At 46.8% G+C, this 21,019-nt stretch overlaps 1 protein-coding gene across 1 annotated transcript; it reads left to right on the top strand.

Annotated features, from left to right (window-relative positions):
- The first annotated feature begins 2,552 nt into the window (after positions 1 to 2,552).
- Positions 2,553 to 19,276, top strand: CHAMP1 (chromosome alignment maintaining phosphoprotein 1). Its single transcript, XM_077296680.1, has 2 exons — positions 2,553 to 2,695; positions 16,514 to 19,276. Exon 2 carries the CDS (start codon positions 16,564 to 16,566, stop codon positions 18,535 to 18,537), a length of 1,974 nt encoding a protein of 657 aa, XP_077152795.1. The 5' UTR covers positions 2,553 to 2,695; positions 16,514 to 16,563; the 3' UTR covers positions 18,538 to 19,276.
- Positions 19,277 to 21,019: the final 1,743 nt, after the last annotated feature.

Here is a 21,019-nt window from a genome sequence, read left to right as displayed (position 1 = left end):
CTGTGCGGGCTGTGCTGGATATACCACTGTGCGGGCTGTGCTCTATATACCACTGTGCGGGCTATGCTGGATATACCACTGTGCGGGCTGTGCTGGATATACCACTGTGCGGGCTGTGCTGTATATACCCCTGTGCGGGCTGTGCTGGATATACCACTGTGCGGGCTGTGCTGGATATACCACTGTGCGGGCTGTGCTCTATATACCACTGTGCGGGCTGTGCTGGATATACCACTGTGCGGGCTGTGCTCTATATACCACTGTGCGGGCTGTGCTGGATATACCACTGTGCGGGCTGTGCTGGATATACCACTGTGCGGGCTGTGCTGGATATACCACTGTGCGGGCTGTGCTGGATATACCACTGTGCGGGCTGTGCTGGATATACCACTGTGCGGGCTGTGCTCTATATACCACTGTGCGGGCTGTGCTGGATATACCACTGTGCGGGCTGTGCTGGATATACCACTGTGCGGGCTGTGCTGCATATACCACTGTGCGGGCTGTGCTGCATATACCACTGTGCGGGCTGTGCTGGATATACCACTGTGCGGGCTGTGCTGGATATACCACTGTGCGGGCTGTGCTGGATATACCCCTGTGCGGGCTGTGCTGTATATACCCCTGTGCGGGCTGTGCTGTATATACCCCTGTGCGGGCTGTGCTGTATATACCCCTGTGCGGGCTGTGCTGTATATACCCCTGTGCGGGCTGTGCTGGATATACCACTGTGCGGGCTGTGCTGGATATACCCCTGTGCGGGCTGTGCTGGATATACCCCTGTGCGGGCTGTGCTCTATATACCACTGTGCGGGCTGTGCTGGATATACCACTGTGCGGGCTGTGCTGGATATACCACTGTGCGGGCTGTGCTGGATATACCCCTGTGCGGGCTGTGCTGTATATACCCCTGTGCGGGCTGTGCTGTATATACCCCTGTGCGGGCTGTGCTGTATATACCCCTGTGCGGGCTGTGCTGTATATACCCCTGTGCGGGCTGTGCTGTATATACCCCTGTGCGGGCTGTGCTGGATATACCACTGTGCGGGCTGTGCTGGATATACCCCTGTGCGGGCTGTGCTGGATATACCCCTGTGCGGGCTGTGCTGGATATACCCCTGTGCGGGCTGTGCTCTATATACCACTGTGCGGGCTGTGCTGTATATACCACTGTGCGGGCTGTGCTGGATATACCACTGTGCGGGCTGTGCTGGATATACCACTGTGCGGGCTGTGCTGTATATACCCCTGTGCGGGCTGTGCTGTATATACCCCTGTGCGGGCTGTGCTGTATATACCCCTGTGCGGGCTGTGCTGTATATACCCCTGTGCGGGCTGTGCTGTATATACCACTGTGCGGGCTGTGCTGGATATACCACTGTGCGGGCTGTGCTGGATATACCCCTGTGCGGGCTGTGCTGGATATACCCCTGTGCGGGCTGTGCTGTATATACCCCTGTGCGGGCTGTGCTGTATATACCCCTGTGCGGGCTGTGCTGTATATACCCCTGTGCGGGCTGTGCTGTATATACCCCTGTGCGGGCTGTGCTGTATATACCCCTGTGCGGGCTGTGCTGGATATACCACTGTGCGGGCTGTGCTGGATATACCCCTGTGCGGGCTGTGCTGTATATACCCCTGTGCGGGCTGTGCTGGATATACCACTGTGCGGGCTGTGCTGGATATACCCCTGTGCGGGCTGTGCTGGATATACCACTGTGCGGGCTGTGCTGTATATACCACTGTGCGGGCTGTGCTGGATATACCACTGTGCGGGCTGTGCTGTATATACCACTGTGCGGGCTGTGCTGGATATACCACTGTGCGGGCTATGCTGGATATACCACTGTGCGGGCTGTGCTGGCTATACCACTGTGCGGGCTGTGCTGGATATACCACTGTGCGGGCTGTGCTGGATATACCACTGTGCGGGCTGTGCTGTATATAGCACGGTGTGGGCTGTGCTGTATATACCACTGTGTGGGCTGTGCTGGATATACCACTGTGCGGGCTGTGCTGGATATACCACTGTGCGGGCTGTGCTGGATATACCCCTGTGCGGGCTGTGCTCTATATACCCCTGTGCGGGCTGTGCTGTATATACCACTGTGCGGGCTGTGCTCTATATACCACTGTGCGGGCTGTGCTGGATATACCACTGTGCGGGCTGTGCTGGATATACCACTGTGCGGGCTGTGCTGGCACCCAACACCATGTTGCAGTGCAGGAGATTCCTGCAACAGTCCGAGGCGTATCTAGGGGAAGGTGGGGGGGGGGCCCATTTGGAAGTTCGCACCGGGGCCCATAACTTTGTAGTTACGCCACTGCCAACAATATAGTTCTAAACACTATTAATAAACCCGTATACTGTGTGAGAACACTGCGCTGCGTCCTCCTGAGGAAATCTCTTGTTCCCGAATCCGTCAGTTCTGTACGTGCAGCATTAATTACCCCATAGACATGAAGCCTGACAGATATCATGGCTGCCACTCTCCTCTGACAGGGCGGGCCTGCACACAATACACCGCCCGCGGGCACTCCTCACACCACGCACGACTTGTTTATCTCACTCACAGCCTTCCACCGCCTAGGAGCGTGCGTGATGACGTCAATTGCTTGCTTCTGATTGGCTCCGTATTCCGTCGCCATTGAATGACGTAACCTAGAAAGGGGCGGCAGCCGGCGGCGTGTGCAGGTGAGCGCGGTGCTTGTAGTGAGATGTGGGCAGGTGTACGGCGGCGGGATTATACCGGCAGTGTGTGGCGGGCGTGCTCCGTTACAGCCGGGGCTCTGACCTTCAGTATGGGAGTCTCCGTCTGCGCAGCGAGTGCTGGGGAAGCCGTCATTACATCTACATGTGATCCGTGTTTATTCAGTGTCGGCCTGGGGGAGGGGGCTGACTGAGGAATGGCGGGCTGCGCAGTTAGTGAGAAGTGGAGCAGGTGTTGGCCAGTGGCCACGCCACATACAGGGGCAATGCAGCACTATAGGGTGGTGCTATAGGTTGTGGTGTGGGCGAGTGATGGTGCTGCTCCCAACACCAGCAGCAGCGTGCCCTATAATCACTACAAGCAGCAGCGTGCCCTATAATCACTACAAGCAGCAGCGTGCCCTATAATCACTACAAGCAGCAGCGTGCCCTATAATCACTACGAGCAGCAGCAGCGTGCCCTATAATCACTACAAGCAGCAGCAGCGTGCCCTATAATCACTACAAGCAGCAGCAGCGTGCCCTATAATCACTACAAGCCGCAGCAGCGTGCCCTATAATCACTATGAGCAGCAGCGTGCCCTATAATCACTACAAGCAGCAGCAGCGTGCCCTATAATCACTACAAGCAGCAGCGTGCCCTATAATCACTACAAGCAGCAGCGTGCCCTATAATCACTACAAGCAGCAGCAGCGTGCCCTATAATCACTATGAGCAGCAGCAGCGTGCCCTATAATCACTACAAGCAGCAGCGTGCCCTATAATCACTACAAGCAGCAGCGTGCCCTATAATCACTACAAGCAGCAGCGTGCCCTATAATCACTACAAGCAGCAGCGTGCCCTTAATCACTACAAGCAGCAGCGTGCCCTATAATCACTATGAGCAGCAGCGTGCCCTATAATCACTACAAGCAGCAGCAGCGTGCCCTATAATCACTACAAGCAGCAGCGTGCCCTATAATCACTATGAGCAGCAACGTGCCCTATAATCACTACAAGCAGCAGCAGCGTGCCCTATAATCACTATGAGCAGCAGCATGCCCTATAATCACTACAAGCAGCAGCAGCGTGCCCTATAATCACTACGAGCAGCAGCGTGCCCTATAATCACTATGAGCAGCAGCGTGCCCTATAATCACTACGAGCAGCAGCAGCGTGCCCTATAATCACTACGAGCAGCAGCAGCGTGCCCTATAATCACTACAAGCAGCAGCAGCGTGCCCTATAATCACTACGAGCAGCAGCGTGCCCTATAATCACTACAAGCAGCAGCGTGCCCTATAATCACTATGAGCAGCAGCGTGCCCTATAATCACTATGAGCAGCAGCGTGCCCTATAATCACTACGAGCAGCAGCAGCGTGCCCTATAATCACTATGAGCAGCAGCGTGCCCTATAATCACTACAAGCAGCAGCAGCGTGCCCTATAATCACTATGAGCAGCAGCGTGCCCTATAATCACTACAAGCAGCAGCAGCGTGCCCTATAATCACTATGAGCAGCAGCGTGCCCTATAATCACTACAAGCAGCAGCAGCGTGCCCTATAATCACTACAAGCAGCAGCGTGCCCTATAATCACTACGAGCAGCAGCGTGCCCTATAATCACTACGAGCAGCAGCGTGCCCTATAATCACTACGAGCAGCAGCAGCGTGCCCTATAATCACTATGAGCAGCAGCGTGCCCTATAATCACTACAAGCAGCAGCGTGCCCTATAATCACTATGAGCAGCAGCGTGCCCTATAATCACTATGAGCAGCAGCGTGCCCTATAATCACTACAAGCAGCAGCGTGCCCTATAATCACTATGAGCAGCAGCGTGCCCTATAATCACTATGAGCAGCAGCGTGCCCTATAATCACTACAAGCAGCAGCGTGCCCTATAATCACTACAAGCAGCAGCGTGCCCTATAATCACTATGAGCAGCAGCGTGCCCTATAATCACTATGAGCAGCAGCAGCGTGCCCTATAATCACTACAAGCAGCAGCGTGCCCTATAATCACTATGAGCAGCAGCCTGCCCTATAATCACTACAAGCAGCAGCAGCGTGCCCTATAATCACTACAAGCAGCAGCGTGCCCTATAATCACTACAAGCAGCAGCAGCATGCCCTATAATCACTACAAGCAGCAGCGTGCCCTATAATCACTATGAGCAGCAGCGTGCCCTATAATCAATACAACCAGCAGCAGCGTGCCCTATAATCACTACAAGCAGCAGCAGCGTGCCCTATAATCACTATGAGCAGCAGCGTGCCTTATAATCACTACAAGCAGCAGCATGCCCTATAATCACTATGAGCAGCAGCGTGCCCTATAATCACTATGAGCAGCAGCAGCGTGCCCTATAATCACTATGAGCAGCAGTGTGCCCTATAATCACTACAAGCAGCAGCAGCGTGCCCTATAATCACTATGAGCAGCAGCGTGCCCTATAATCACTACAAGCAGCAGCAGCGTGCCCTATAATCACTATGAGCAGCAGCGTGCCTTATAATCACTACAAGCAGCAGCGTGCCCTATAATCACTATGAGCAGCAGCGTGCCCTATAATCACTATGAGCAGCAGCAGCGTGCCCTATAATCACTATGAGCAGCAGTGTGCCCTATAATCACTACAAGCAGCAGCAGCGTGCCCTATAATCACTATGAGCAGCAGCGTGCCCTATAATCACTACAAGCAGCAGCAGCGTGCCCTATAATCACTACAAGCAGCAGCAGCGTGCCCTATAATCACTATGAGCAGCAGCGTGCCTTATAATCACTACAAGCAGCAGCGTGCCCTATAATCACTATGAGCAGCAGCAGCAGCGTGCCCTATAATCACTATGAGCAGCAGCAGCGTGCCCTATAATCACTATGAGCAGCAGCAGCAGCGTGCCCTATAATCACTATGAGCAGCAGCAGCGTGCCCTATAATCACTGAGCAGCAGCAGCAGCGTGCCCTATAATCACTTTGAGCAGCAGCGTGCCCTATAATCACTATGAGCAGCAGCAGCAGCATGCCCTATAATCACTACAAGCAGCAGCTTGCCCTAGAATCACTACAAGCAGCAGCGTGCCCTATAATCAATACAAGCAGCAGCAGCATGCCCTATAATCACTACAAGCAGCAGCGTGCCCTATAATCAATACGCCAGCAGCGTGCCCTATAATCACTGATCAGCAGCGTGCCCTATAATCACTATGAGCAGCAGCAGCGTGCCCTATAATCACTATGAGCAGCAGCAGCGTGCCTTATTATCACTACAAGCAGCAGCGTGCCCTATAATCACTACAAGCAGCAGCGTGCCCTATAATCACTACAAGCAGCAGCGTGCCCTATAATCACTACAAGCAGCAGCGTGCCCTTTAATCTCTACGAGCAGCAGCGTGCCCTATAATCACTATGAGCAGCAGCAGCGTGCCCTATAATCACTACGAGCAGCAGCGTGCCCTATAATCACTACAAGCAGCAGCGTGCCCTATAATCACTACAAGCAGCAGCGTGCCCTATAATCACTACGAGCAGCAGCATGCCCTATAATCACTACAAGCAGCAGCAGCCTGCCCTATAATCACTATGAGCAGCAGCAGCGTGCCCTATAATCACTATGAGCAACAGCGGCGTGCCCTATAATCACTATGAGCAACAGCGGCGTGCCCTATAATCACTATGAGCAGCAGCAGCGTGCCCTATAATCACTATGAGCAGCAGCAGCGTGCCCTATAATCACTGAGCAGCAGCGTGCCCTATAATCACTATGAGCAGCAGCAGCGTGCCTTATAATCACTATGAGCAGCAGCAGCGTGCCCTATAATCACTATGAGCAGCAGCGTGCCCTATAATCACTATGAGCAGCAGCAGCGTGCCCTATAATCACTATGAGCAGCAGCAGCAGCGTGCCTTATAATCACTATGAGCAGCAGCAGCGTGCCCTATAATCACTATGAGTAGCAGCAACATGCCTTATAATCACTATGAGCAGCAGCAGCGTGCCCTATAATCACTATGAGCAACAGCGGCGTGCCCTATAATCACTATGAGCAGCAGCAGCGTGCCCTATAATCACTATGAGCAGCAGCAGCGTGCCCTATAATCACTATGAGCAGCAGCAGCGTGCCTTATAATCACTATGAGCAGCAGCAGCGTGCCCTATAATCACTATGAGTAGCAGCAACATGCCTTATAATCACTATGAGCAGCAGCAGCGTGCCCTATAATCACTATGAGCAGCAGCAGCGTGCCCTATAATCACTATGAGCAACAGCTGCGTGTCCTATAATCACTATGAGCAGCAGCAGCGTGCCCTATAATCACTATGAGCAGCAGCAGCGTGCCCTATAATCACTATGAGCAGCAGCGTGCCCTATAATCACTGTTATGACCCCAATGGCAGGGGGTCTCAAGACAAATAGCGAAGTCTGCAAACATAAAACCCAGCTCATAGGGCAGTGGTAATTGGGCTGACCATATACCTGAACCTAGCACACAAATAACAGCAGCCGGGGAACGTACCTACGTTGATTCTAGACGTCTCGCGCCAGCCGGAGAACTAATTAACCCTAGCAGGGAAAAGAAAGACCTTTCTTGCCTCCAGAGGAAATACCCCAAAAAGTTGGATACAAGCCCCCAACAAATAATAACGGTGAGGTAAGAAGAAAAGACAAACGCAAGAAATGAACTAGGTTTTAGCAAAGAGAGGCCCACTAACTAATAGCAGAATATAGGAAGATGGCTTATATGGTCAGCAAAAACCCTCTCAAAAACTCCACGCGGAATATTCAAGAACCCCCGAACCGTCTAACGGCACGGGGGAAGAACATCCGCCCCCTAGAGCTTCCAGCAGTATCAGAAATCACATTTAGTACAAGCTGGACAAAAATAGGAGCACAGTAAATAACCAAAAACAAGAAAGCAGGACTTAGCTTAATATTGCAAAGAACCAGGACCAGCAGGAAGGAGCAAACAGAAGGATCTGATTACAAAGATGCCAGGCACCAGACTGAAAATCCAGGAAGTACAAATAGCGACACCCCTGGACTAACGAGGCCAGGTGGGTGCCAAGCAAGGGAAGGAATAACAAAGTGTCATATCACTAGTGACCACAAGAGGGAGCCAAAAAGTCTAATTCACAACAAATCACTATGAGCAGCAGCAGCGTGCCTTATAATCACTATGAGCAGCAGCAGCGTGCCCTGTAATCACTATGAGCAGCAGCAACATGCCTTATAATCACTATGAGCAGCAGCAGCGTGCCCTATAATCACTATGAGCAGCAGCAGCGTACCCTATAATCACTAGCAGCAGCAGCTCCGTGCCCTATAATCACTATGAGCAACAGCGTGCCTTATAATCACTATGAGCAGCAGCTCTGTGCCCTATAATCACTATGAGCAGCAGCGTGCCCTATAATCACTATGAACAGCAGCGTGGCTTATAATCACTATGAGCATCAGCAGCGTGCAGTGTCACCTATTAACTTGCTAGACACAATTGCATGGCATACCTGCTTACTCATTTGCCCTGTATGGTCTAATACTGTGCAGCTGAAGATTGTCACGTGTATCAAGCTGTACTTAAAGTCGTGGTCTCCTAATGAATCGTGAACGTCTGATTCCAACTCATCCCCTCATCAAGACCAGAGAGAAAATTGCTGATCTTGATGCATTGAGGCCAAGTGTTTAAAGATATGTAGCCAGCTAACTGGAGCAGTGGTTACCGGGAGAAAATTTAGTTTTATGCTCCCTATAACTGCTTGCTTCCAGTCAGATCCTGAAACTGAACATACCTTGCCATTTTCATAGCAATGATTACAAATGATCTTGTAAGTAGATTTCAGCGAATTTATTATGGTCCCCACTTATCTGGCCAGCTATAGCGCTTATTGAATAAGCTGCAAAGGGAACCCGGATACATGGAGTGGGGCGGCTGATCAGCGCATTAGCTGCATGTGTCGTGGCTGTGACATAGTCACAACACATGCATGGAGAGCCCAGCACTATAGCTTGCTGAATAAGCAGGGACCCGAAGAAATTCGCTCCACTCTTACTTGTAAGCACTCCATTCCTTCCCTTGAGCCAGGCCACCACTGATAGAATGCAGCAGTGGCCAATAACCCAGACACTGAGCAGTAAATAAACATATATTGCAAAGTGTTTTATTTTTCTAAGCACTTTCCAATATCACCCATTTATTTTGAGAGCAACTCTTCAAGTCCTTTTTAATACAGCAGCCATCACAATTTCAGGTGATTAATGACGTTATGACGTAGCTTTTCGCTTCTCTACATTGGTAATATGGAGTAGTCATCCACAAAGTTCCCCACACAATGTAAGTAAATGGAGCAGGTGGTAAGAGCTAGTGACATCACTCAATCATTATCAAACCGAAAGGAGCCGCAGAGAAATGTTGGCTAGATAAATGGTTACCAATTTTTTTAAACAAAGGTAAAGGGAATCTGTCACATACAAAACACTATTAACCTGCAGGTTAATAGCATTCTGAAGCTGCCCGGCACCCGCACTGAGAGCTGTTGTGAATTCTGTTTGTGGGCTCCCCCGGTGGTGTTTTATGGTAGTGCCACTTATTTGCCTTCTTCTATCCTTGATCACCTGTTAACACCCATTAGGGGAGTTTCCTATTTAAGGCTGCTTGGCTGCTGGTCCGATGCCGGCCAACAATGTATCAGTAGCATTCTGTTGCATTCTCCTGCCTCAAGATCCTGTTCAGCTAAGTTGAATTTTGTTTCTAGTTTATGCTATTTTTGTCCAGCTATTTGCAATGTGACTCTCTGTAGCTGGAAGCTCTCGTGGACTGGAATTGCCACTCCAGTGGCATGAGTTGTCACTGGAGTTTTAAAGTAATTTCAGGATGGTGTTTTTGAGTAGTGTTTTGAAGTTGACCGTGAAGTGACTCTTTCCTGTACTTCTGCTATCTAGAAAGCGGACCTCACTGTGCTAAATCTGCTGTTCATCCTACGTATGTCTTTTCCTCTTGACTCACCGTCAATATCTGTGGGGGGCTGCTATCTCCTTTTGGGGGTCATCTCTGGAGGTAAGGCAGGCCTGTATATTCCTCTGATAGGGGTAGTTAGATCTCCGGCTGGCGCGTGGTGTCTAGGGCATCGTAGGAAACACTCCCCGGCTACTTCCAGTGTCGTGTCAGGTTCAGGTCACGGTCACTTTAGTTCCCATCACCCGAGAGCTAGTCCGTTGTTATTTTGATTTCCCTGCCATTGGGAAAATCATAACAGTTTGGCCGGCCGACATGTGTTAAAATTATGCACTAAAGCAGGAAAGGATATGAAAAGGTTTTTTTTTCCTTCTGTGTTTGGAAAGTGCACCTTGGTGATTATTTGTACTCCTTGCTTAAACTGCAGTCTTCAGCCTTTTTTTTTTTTCCTCCTCTCCTCTTAATCTCTGAATGGCTTTGGTTACACCTGTTTGAATCATGGATCCACAGAGTTTGGTTGCAGGTCTGAATAACCTGGCTACAAAGGTCCAGAACTTACAAGATTTTGTTATACGTGCTCCAATGTCTGAACCTAAGATCCCTATGCCTGAATTTTTTACCGGAGACAGATCCCGTTTTTTGAATTTCAGAGAGAATTGTAAATTGTTTTTGTCTTTGAAATCTCACTCTGCTGGTGATCCTACGCAACAGGTTAAAATTGTTATTTCTCTATTGCGGGGTGACCCACAAAGTTGGGCATTTGCATTGTCGCCAGGGGATCCTGCGTTATTAAATGTAGATGCGTTTTTTCTGGCTTTGGGGTTGCTTTATGAAGAACCTAATTTAGAGATTTTGGCTGAGAAAGCCTTGATAGCTCTTTCCCAAGGGCAAGATGAAGCTGAGATATACTGCCAAAAATTTCGTAAATGGTCGGTGCTTACTAAATGGAATGAGTGCGCTCTAGCAGCTAATTTCAGAGAAGGTCTCTCTGATGCCGTGAAGGATGTCATGGTGGGGTTCCCTGTGCCTACAGGTCTGAATGATGCCATGAAATTGGCTATCCAGATTGATCGGCGTTTACGGGAGCGCAAATCTGTGCACCATATGGCGGTATCTTCTGAGCAAAAATCTGTGCACCATATGGCGGTATCTTTTGAGCAAAAACCTGTGCACCATATGGCGGTATCTTCTGAGCAAAAACCTGTGCACCATATGGCGGTATCTTCTGAGCAAAAACCTGTGCATCATTTGGCGGTGACCTCTGAAAAGGCACCAGAGCATATGCAATGCGATAGTGTATTGTCTAGAGGCGAACGACAGAATTACAGGCGCAAAAATGGGTTGTGCTTCTATTGTGGAGATCCAGCTCATGTTATATCAGCATGCTCTAAACGCATAAAGAAGGTTGATAAAAAGGTTGATAAATCTTTTTCTATGGGTACCGTGCAGTCTAAATTTCTTTTGTCCGTGACATTGATTTGTACTTTATCATCTGTTACTGTGGATGCTTATGTGGATTCTGGCGCCGCTCTGAGTCTCATGGATTGGTCCTTTGCCAAGCGTTGTGGGTTTGATTTAGAGCCTCTGGAGGTTTCTATTCCCTTAAAGGGTATTGATTCTACACCTTTGGCTAGCAATAAACCACAATATTGGACACAAGTGACTATGCATCTTTCCCCAGACCATCAGGAGATTATTCGTTTCCTTGTGTTATATAATCTACATGACGTATTAGTACTTGGATTACCATGGTTACAAATTCATAATCCAGTCTTGGACTGGAGATCAATGTCTGTGCTGAGCTGGGGATGTCAGGGGATTCATGGGGATGCACCTTTGGTTCCCATTTCTTCATCTACTCCCTCTGAGATCCCAGCATTTCTGTCAGATTTTTATGATGTCTTTCAGGAGCCTAAAACTGATTCTCTCCCCCCTCACAGAGAGTGTGACTGCGCTATTGAGTTGATTCCCGGTAGTAAATTTCCTAAGGGTCGCTTGTTTAATTTGTCTGTACCTGAACATACTGCTATGCGGGAGTATATCAGAGAATCTTTGGAAAAGGGTCATATTCGCCCCTCTTTGTCTCCACTGGGGGCAGGGTTTTTCTTTGTGGGTAAAAAGGATGGTTCATTGAGACCTTGTATCGACTATCGACTTCTGAATAAGATTACAGTTAAATACCAGTACCCGTTACCTTTACTGACTGATCTTTTTGCTCGCATAAAGGGGGCGAAGTGGTTCACTAAGATCGATCTACGTGGTGCGTATAATTTGGTGCGGATTAAGCAGGGGGATGAGTGGAAGACCGCATTTAATACGCCTGAAGGCCATTTTGAGTATTTGGTAATGCCTTTCGGTCTCGCGAATGCCCCTTCCGTTTTTCAGTCCTTTATGCACGATATTTTCCGTGAATATCTGGATAAATTTATGATTGTGTATTTGGATGATATTTTGATTTTTTCGGAGGACTGGGAATCTCATGTTCAACAGGTCAGGAGAGTTTTTCAGGTTTTACGAGCTAATTCTCTATTTGTGAAGGGCTCAAAGTGTATTTTTGGGGTTCAGAGAATTTCCTTTTTGGGATATATTTTTTCCCCTTCATCTATGGAGATGGACCCTGTTAAGGTTCAGGCTATTTGTGATTGGATACAACCTACTTCTCTAAAGAGTCTTCAGAAATTCTTGGGATTTGCTAATTTCTATCGCCGATTCATAGCGGGTTTTTCTGCCATTGCTAAACCTTTGACTGATTTGACCAAGAAGGGTGCTGATGTTGCTAATTGGTCCTCTGCGGCTGTGGAGGCCTTTCGGGAGCTTAAGCGCCGCTTTTCTTCTGCTCCTGTGTTGCGCCAGCCTGATGTTTCGCTCCCGTTCCAGGTTGAAGTAGATGCTTCCGAGATCGGAGCAGGTGCAGTTTTGTCGCAGAAAGGTCCTGACTGCTCAGTAATGAGACCATGTGCGTTTTTCTCTCGAAAGTTTTCGCCCGCTGAGCGAAATTATGATGTTGGAAATCGGGAGCTCTTGGCCATGAAGTGGGCATTTGAGGAGTGGCGTCATTGGCTTGAGGGTGCTAGACACCAGGTGGTGGTCTTGACTGACCACAAAAATCTAATTTATCTTGAGTCAGCCAGGCGTCTGAATCCTAGACAGGCGCGCTGGTCGTTGTTTTTCTCTCGATTTAACTTTGTGGTTTCATATCTGCCTGGGTCTAAGAATGTGAGGGCGGATGCCCTCTCTAGGAGTTTTGAGCCTGACTCGCCTGGTGATTCCGAACCTACTGGCATCCTGAAGGATGGGGTGATATTGTCAGCTGTCTCCCCAGACCTGCGGCGCTCTTTGCAGGAGTTTCAGGTGGATAGGCCTGATCGCTGTCCGCCTGGTAGACTGTTTGTCCCTGATGACTGGACCAGTAGAGTTATTTCGGAGGTTCACTCTTCCGCGTTGGCAGGTCATCCTGGAATTTTTGGCACCAGGGATCTGGTGTCTAGGTCCTTCTGGTGGCCTTCCTTGTCTCGAGATGTACGTATTTTTGTGCAGTCTTGTGATGTTTGTGCTCGGGCTAAGCCCTGCTGTTCCCGGGCCAGCGGGTTGTTGTTGCCCTTGCCTATTCCTAAGAGGCCTTGGACGCACATCTCTATGGACTTTATTTCTGACCTTCCTGTTTCTCGTAGGATGTCCGTCATCTGGGTGGTGTGTGACCGTTTTTCCAAGATGGTTCACTTGGTACCTTTGCCCAAATTGCCCTCCTCCTCTGAGCTGGTCCCTCTATTTTTTCAGAATGTTGTGCGTTTGCATGGTATTCCTGAGAATATAGTGTCTGACAGGGGTACTCAGTTTGTGTCTAGATTTTGGCGGGCGTTCTGTGCCAGGATGGGCATCGACTTGTCTTTTTCGTCTGCATTCCATCCTCAGACTAATGGCCAGACTGAGCGTACTAATCAGACCTTGGAGACTTACTTGAGGTGTTTTGTGTTCGCTGATCAGGACGATTGGCTTGATTTTTTGCCATTGTCAGAGTTTGCCCTTAACAATCGGGCCAGTTCTGCCACTTTGGTTTCTCCATTTTTTTGTAATTCAGGGTTTCACCCTCGCTTTTCGTCCGGTCAATTGGAGTCTTCGGATTGTCCTGGAGTAGATGCTGTGGTTGATAGAATGCATCAGATTTGGGGACAGGTTGTGGACAATCTGAAGTTGTCCCAGGAGAAGACTCAACAGTTCACTAATCGTCATCGGCGTGTCGGTCCTCGTCTTTGTGTTGGGGACCTGGTTTGGTTGTCTTCTCGATTTGTTCCTATGAAGGTCTCGTCTCCTAAGTTTAAGCCTCGGTTTATCGGCCCTTATAGGATTCTGGAGGTTCTCAATCCTGTGTCCTTTCGTTTGGACCTCCCAGCATCTTTTACTATTCATAATGTTTTTCATCGGTCATTGTTGCGGAGGTATGAGGTGCCGGTTGTTCCGTCTGCTGATCCTCCTGCTCCTGTGCTGGTTGAGGGTGAGTTGGAGTATGTGGTGGAAAAGATCTTGGACTCCCGTGTTTCCAGACGGAAACTTCAGTATCTGGTTAAGTGGAAAGGCTATGGTCAGGAGGATAATTCTTGGGTGACAGCATCTGATGTTCATGCTCCTGATTTGGTTCGTGCATTTCATAGTGCTCATCCAGATCGCCCTGGTGGTTCTGGTGAGGGTTCGGTGCCCCCTCCTTAAGGGGGGGGTACTGTTGTGAATTCTGTTTGTGGGCTCCCCCGGTGGTGTTTTATGGTAGTGCCACTTATTTGCCTTCTTCTATCCTTGATCACCTGTTAACACCCATTAGGGGAGTTTCCTATTTAAGGCTGCTTGGCTGCTGGTCTGATGCCGGCCAACAATGTATCAGTAGCATTCTGTTGCATTCTCCTGCCTCAAGATCCTGTTCAGCTAAGTTGAATTTTGTTTCTAGTTTATGCTATTTTTGTCCAGCTATTTGCAATGTGACTCTCTGTAGCTGGAAGCTCTCGTGGACTGGAATTGCCACTCCAGTGGCATGAGTTGTCACTGGAGTTTTAAAGTAATTTCAGGATGGTGTTTTTGAGTAGTGTTTTGAAGTTGACCGTGAAGTGACTCTTTCCTGTACTTCTGCTATCTAGAAAGCGGACCTCACTGTGCTAAATCTGCTGTTCATCCTACGTATGTCTTTTCCTCTTGACTCACCGTCAATATCTGTGGGGGGCTGCTATCTCCTTTTGGGGGTCATCTCTGGAGGTAAGGCAGGCCTGTATATTCCTCTGATAGGGGTAGTTAGATCTCCGGCTGGCGCGTGGTGTCTAGGGCATCGTAGGAAACACTCCCCGGCTACTTCCAGTGTCGTGTCAGGTTCAGGTCACGGTCACTTTAGTTCCCATCACCCGAGAGCTAGTCCGTTGTTATTTTGATTTCCCTGCCATTGGGAAAATCATAACAGAGAGCCTTGCTGCTGAAGCAAATTAAAGGGACTTTGTCAGCACAGAATGACTGTTCAAATGAAGTCCTGCTGCTTGATTCTTCACGGCGGGGCCAATCATTTAAATACACCTTCTCACCTGCCTGTTGTCCCTTTATCTCCACCAACCTGTTTGATGGACAGCTTTGGCTTCATAGGGCCAGAGAAGGGTGGAGATATATAGAAGCCAAGCAGGTGTTAAGCACCGAGTTCCCATTCTTGGTTGGTACAGTCATTCTGTGCTGACAGTCCTTTTACCTTTTCCTCTTGGAAGCCTCGGGCTTTCAGTCATAGGGGTGGGTGGGCGTGGCTTCAGTGACCGCTCAGTGCATACTGAGCGCCGGCCGTAACTGACAGCTTGCTTTAATGCTTAGCTGGTTGCCAGTACCAGGGCGTTCTTACAGCGCCACTCACTATGCTCTGAGCGGTGACTAAAGCCACGCCGACCCACCCCTATGACTGAAACCCCAATGCTGTCAGAAAGAAAAAAGTTAATTTCCTCACAGTTATATAAAACTTTGCAGTCAGTAACTTGAAACCCCTTCAACAGCCCAATGGCTGCTGCTGATGGACTACAACACTTATGTGACATAGCAATATCATGCAAAAATACCAGGAGACACATTGCTGACATCACTGTACTGGTGTTGGTCTGGCAGGTGAGTATATGGTATTTCAAAAAAAGATTGGAGATGTATTCCAACTCATTGTGAATAATTTCCTTGCTGTTTGGTGCTCTGATAATGGTTCTGCCATGGCACGTGAGCATAAACAATAGAAAAGAGAATCCGGTTCTGACGAACAAGCAATCTTTATTAACGTAAATGTGACAGAGGACATTTAGTAAGACTTCATGTCAATATAGCGCTACCATCGTGCTGGCACCAGTATATGCGAAATCTACGTGGATACTGATGCCAACGTGATGGTAGCGCTATATTAACATGATGTCTGTGTCACATTTACATGAATATATGACTAGGATAGGACTAGTGGGAATTTGACATTAGGATATCTACTGATCCTGTGAATGACAGAAGCACAGCTCTGGTTCAGCTGTGGATTTCCATCGCTCTTTTAACCTGCTTTGATGGCCTGGCCAAGCTTTGTGCAGGGGAACTGCAGCATGCCTCTGTTCAAGTGAAATGGGTCTTCTGCACTCCCAGGAGTGTTGCTGTGTGCTAAAATGTGACATGATGCTATCCATCATTTCATTCCAAGTATCAACCCTCTAGGACCCCTACCACCTAGTGATATGCCATCACTTCTTAGGATGTGAACACCCTTTTAAATTGTGCTTTAATTGAAAATATATATGCAGTATTGAAAAATAAGTTTAGTCAATTTTCATATTTTACATTTTTTTTTTTTAGATTGTTTTTTTTCACTGATCATTTTTTCTGTCTTTAGATTGTTCATTCATCACTTGTGGATCATACATTGGTGGTGACAACTGAACAATGGAAGTCCTGCAAAAGCACAATGAGCTGGACTGCAACCGGTGCAGCTTTCATGGAACAGACTATAAAAGTGTACAGATCCACATGGGAACTATACATCCTGAATTTTGTGAAGACATTGATACTGGCGGTTTGGGAAAACTGGTGTTTTACCAGAAAAGTGCAAGATTGTTCCACTGTCACAGATGTTTTTTCACAAGCAAAATGTTTTCCAGTGTATATTATCATATCTTGGGCCAGCACGCCGAACCTGACAAGCTGCTCAATAAATCAAAACCAATCAAAGAGCCTAAATCAGAGCAAGGTTTGCTTCGGTGCACAGAGAAAAATGATTCCGAACGTATGGCCAGTGAAGATAAAAAATCTGTAGACGAAAAGATCAAGTTGAAAGAAGTAAAATCTGAAGAAAATGACACACTTACTTCATGGCAAGAAAATGTATCTTGCCAGGTTACACAAGATAATTCTGACATTGAATTTAAAAGCGGCAGTAGCAGCAGCAGCAGCATCGAGAAGGCGAGGACCATCTTTCAAGAAGCAAAAGACTCCAGCTGTGATCCTGAATCCAGCAGCAGTAGCGATAACATAAGCACAGAGAAATCTGCACAGCCAAATGCTGTGGTTGAGTTTTCTGATAATGATATTGTTTCTTCCCCTTCTAAAGATATACCGGAGTTCTCAGATGAAGATGACGAACCCGCCCTGCCTGGTGGTATCCCACAGTTTTCTGATGATGAAACTGTAATTCAGTCAAAAGATGCTCAAGAGTCTTCAGAAGATGATGTGTTACATGACCAATCTAGAGGAATTGAGGATATTTCTGAAGATGAGATGCCACTAGAAGAAAAACTTATAGAAAATATATCTGAAGATGAAAGTGCTCCAGCTCAGTCAAAGCAGGAAGATTCATCTGAGGAAGAGGACATGGTGGCCCCAGCTAAAGAAATGATGGAGTTTTCTGATGATGACAAGGAAGACAATTTAGCATTGTCAAAGGAAGATATGGAGTTTTCAGAAGAGGATGAGGAGGCAAATGATAAACCTAAAAATGTGGAAACAAATGCCTGTAAAAATGTCATGGACTTTTCTGAAGAGGAGGAAACCACAAATGCATCAAGAAATGTAATGGAGTTTTCGGAAGAGGAAGAAGCCCCAGGTTTATCCAAGGAAATTATGGACTTTTCAGAAGATGATGATGATGATGATGATGCAGCTCCAACAGTGCCAAAGAGTATCATGGAGTTTTCAGAAGAAGAAGACATTTCTCCCCAATCAAAAGATATGCCCAAATATCTAGAGGGTAATTCAACGCCCACTCAGTCAAAAGACTTTGATTACGTTGAAGATGCTGATATGTCTATATTAAAGGGTTCATCACCATTTTCTGAAGATGGAGCACCAGATGAATTTACACCTATACTGCCAAAGGAATTGGCAAATAAATCTAAGAGTCTCGCTGATACAGCACGCCTGTCTGGAACTGCAAATTTATCAGACTATTCAGGTACTCCATCATGGTCCAAAGATGGACTTGACACTTCAGACTCTGGCGACATGTCTCTCAGTGCTCCAGACACTTATGATGCATCAGATGATAAAGATAGTTTTCTGAAAGAAGAGGAAATATTAAAACACGTTACACGTATTAATGGAAAATTTCAATGCATGCTGTGTGATTATAGACCATTAAATAGGGGGCCTATTTTAAATCATTTGATCACCAAACATAACATGCCTAGTCCTTTTATATGTAAATTATGTGGTGAGACATTTCCAGTGGAGACCCAGCTGAAAAACCATTCATCTGCCCACACAAAAGGTTTGTATAAATGTCAAAAATGTAATTTTCAAACCGATTATCCAAGGGGTTTCAAGAAACACCTGACACATTGTGAAAGGCTCCGCCACAACCGCAAGGGTAATGGAAATAAGCCTGTTGTGGATTTGCCAGAAGGAGAACATGAGGAGCACTGACTGACTTTGTAGAACTTGAGCTTGTGGACTCGTAACGTTTCATTGTGCACTAGTAAATGTAGGTGCCCTAACTTTTGATCATTTGTTTCTTCATCTCTTGGCTTAGACAACAAGACTTTTAGGTGGCACATATGGTACAAGTTAATATATGTTAAAATATTCCTAAAAGTCTTTACATCCTTCAAGCAGATCATAACATTTATGAGCATTGAAGCCACCTACACCTTGATGAAGCAGAATGATTAACTATAGAACGGTGTTACTGCTGTCGTATTGGCTACCTCCTCTATAAATAGGCATGTAGCATATTGAAGATGTGTGTCGCTTCCTAGCTTAATGTCGTTGGAAAGAAATTATTTTCTCTAGTAGTTAAATTGTTTTATTCACTCTTGATCCTTCCAAACCCTTAATGGGCCTTATTTATAAAAGCTAAATCTGGCGGAATAAGTTTTCTACAACTATGATAATGTGCAAGCATCACTTTACTATCGGAAAGACATTCTTTTCAGTATTTTTCATTAGTAAGGCCCCCTTTACTGTGAACATTTCATGTGCAGTATTCTGTTGGTGTAGTTTCTGTTCACACAGTGCTATGTTTTGACTGATTTTACTATTTCTAAAATATCTTTGTTTTGGGGTTTTGTGTTGCTCATAAACTAACATAGTAGCTTGTTAGTATATTAGTGCATAGAGCATTGTTAAACTATGATTGTATCATAAAATTGTATTATTTAACTTATCCATGGTTTAGCATTCATTCCTGGTACACTTTTAAGCTGCATTCACCCTTTTCTTTTTAGCACACTGCAGTCTGCTATACATATTTTTTCTGTAAAAAGGACAGAAACCACATCAAGAATTTACATAAGGCATTAATCTTAAAAACTTCTTATTTTTGCATTGATAAGCCCCCATGATTTCTGCCTGTTCGTGCGTGATTCATCGGATAGCACTCGGACCAATGTTATACTGTGGGCAGTGCAGATCCTCGATCTTATCTACAGACCAAAACGAACAGTATGTGGAAAAAAATTGCAGAATGCTATGAGTGGCTTCGGAATTTGGATCATGCACACCCATATTAGTCTATGAGTGCTGGTAAAACATCGGGCTGCACTTGGATGTCATCCGTGCACAGCCCGACATCCTCGGACTCTATGGAGAGATTAAGTTCTTCTCCTCACTTGTGATACGATTTTTTCATGCGAGAGATTGTGATCACACTAATATGACACTTGAATCAAACGCTGATAGAATTTTATCCAAATGACATTAGCATAATCAATCCGATTCTCTCGCATGAGAGAAGAGTCGCTCATGTGACCCCGGCCTTAGGGTCAAATCATAAAGAAAAGCATCGCATGAAATGTCATCTAGAACCTAGACTCGCCCAGCCACTTGATGCTTTGGACAGATGGGAAACAATTTGATTCAAAACACTCAGCATTTTCATAAAGCACCAAATGGAAAATACAACAAAAAGCCTATTCTGTGCACAGGAGCTTGATAACAAATGTTGATGAAACATTTCCTTTAACAGTAGAAAACGTAAAGTATTAGTAATTTTATTTAAAAAAGAAAAAAGTTTTTTAATGGTATAAAATATGAAAACAATTTAAAGGTTTGCGTTTTTTCACTTTTAAACACTAGAGGGAGCAGCTGTTGAAATTTGCCACGAAAACCTACTGTTCTTCCTGTTCACAGTACTGCTGCAATAAAAGTTGTCGGAATCTACTCCCATGTGGCTGATGTTACTCTCAGACTTTTTAAAAGGAGAAAAAAGGAGAAAGCGATCACAGTGACCAGCTATTTTGTTGGTGACTGCAAACTGATACTGACAAGTACAGTGTCACCGAGGACGGCTGTCGGCATCGATTCTGTTAGTTGGTGCTGCTTTCCACATCACACCTTGGGATTAGATATGTGGACTGTATTACATGCTGGGATTAGATACAGGGCTCAGCGAAGTATAACACAAGATGGGATTAGATGCGCAGACTATATCACACGCTGGAATTAACTGCACGGAGTGCATCACAAGCTGAGATTGCATACTCAGCGTGTATTGTGCACTGGGATTGGATATGTAGCATGTATCATGCACCGAGATTGGATACTCTGCTTGTATCATGTATAGTGTTGAGCGATACCTTCCGATATGCAAAGGTATCGGATTGGATCGGCCGATACTGGCAAAATATCGGATCTCGCCGATACCAATGCATATCTATGGGACACAAAATATCGGAATGGTTCCCAGGGTCTGAAGGAGAGGAAACTCTCCTTCAGGCCCTGGGATCCATATTCATGTATAAAATAAAGAATAATAAAAAAAAATATTGATATACTCACCCCTCCGGCGGCCCCTGCTCTTAGCGGTGCCTCCGTTCCTAAGAATGCCGAGTTAAGGACCTTCGATGACGTCGCGGCTTGTGATTGGTCGCGTGACTGTTATGGACTGGTGATTTAGGAGCGACATGCG

The sequence above is a fragment of the Ranitomeya variabilis genome, chromosome 3 (assembly GCF_051348905.1).
Source record: "Ranitomeya variabilis isolate aRanVar5 chromosome 3, aRanVar5.hap1, whole genome shotgun sequence".
Lineage (NCBI taxonomy): Eukaryota > Metazoa > Chordata > Amphibia > Anura > Dendrobatidae > Ranitomeya > Ranitomeya variabilis.
This window is presented reverse-complemented; position numbering and strand designations above follow the sequence as displayed.

Excerpts from the sequence above, each read along its gene's own strand:
- CHAMP1 (XM_077296680.1), top strand. The coding sequence starts at position 16,564 with ATGGAAGTCCTGCAAAAGCACAATGAGCTGGACTGCAACCGGTGCAGC.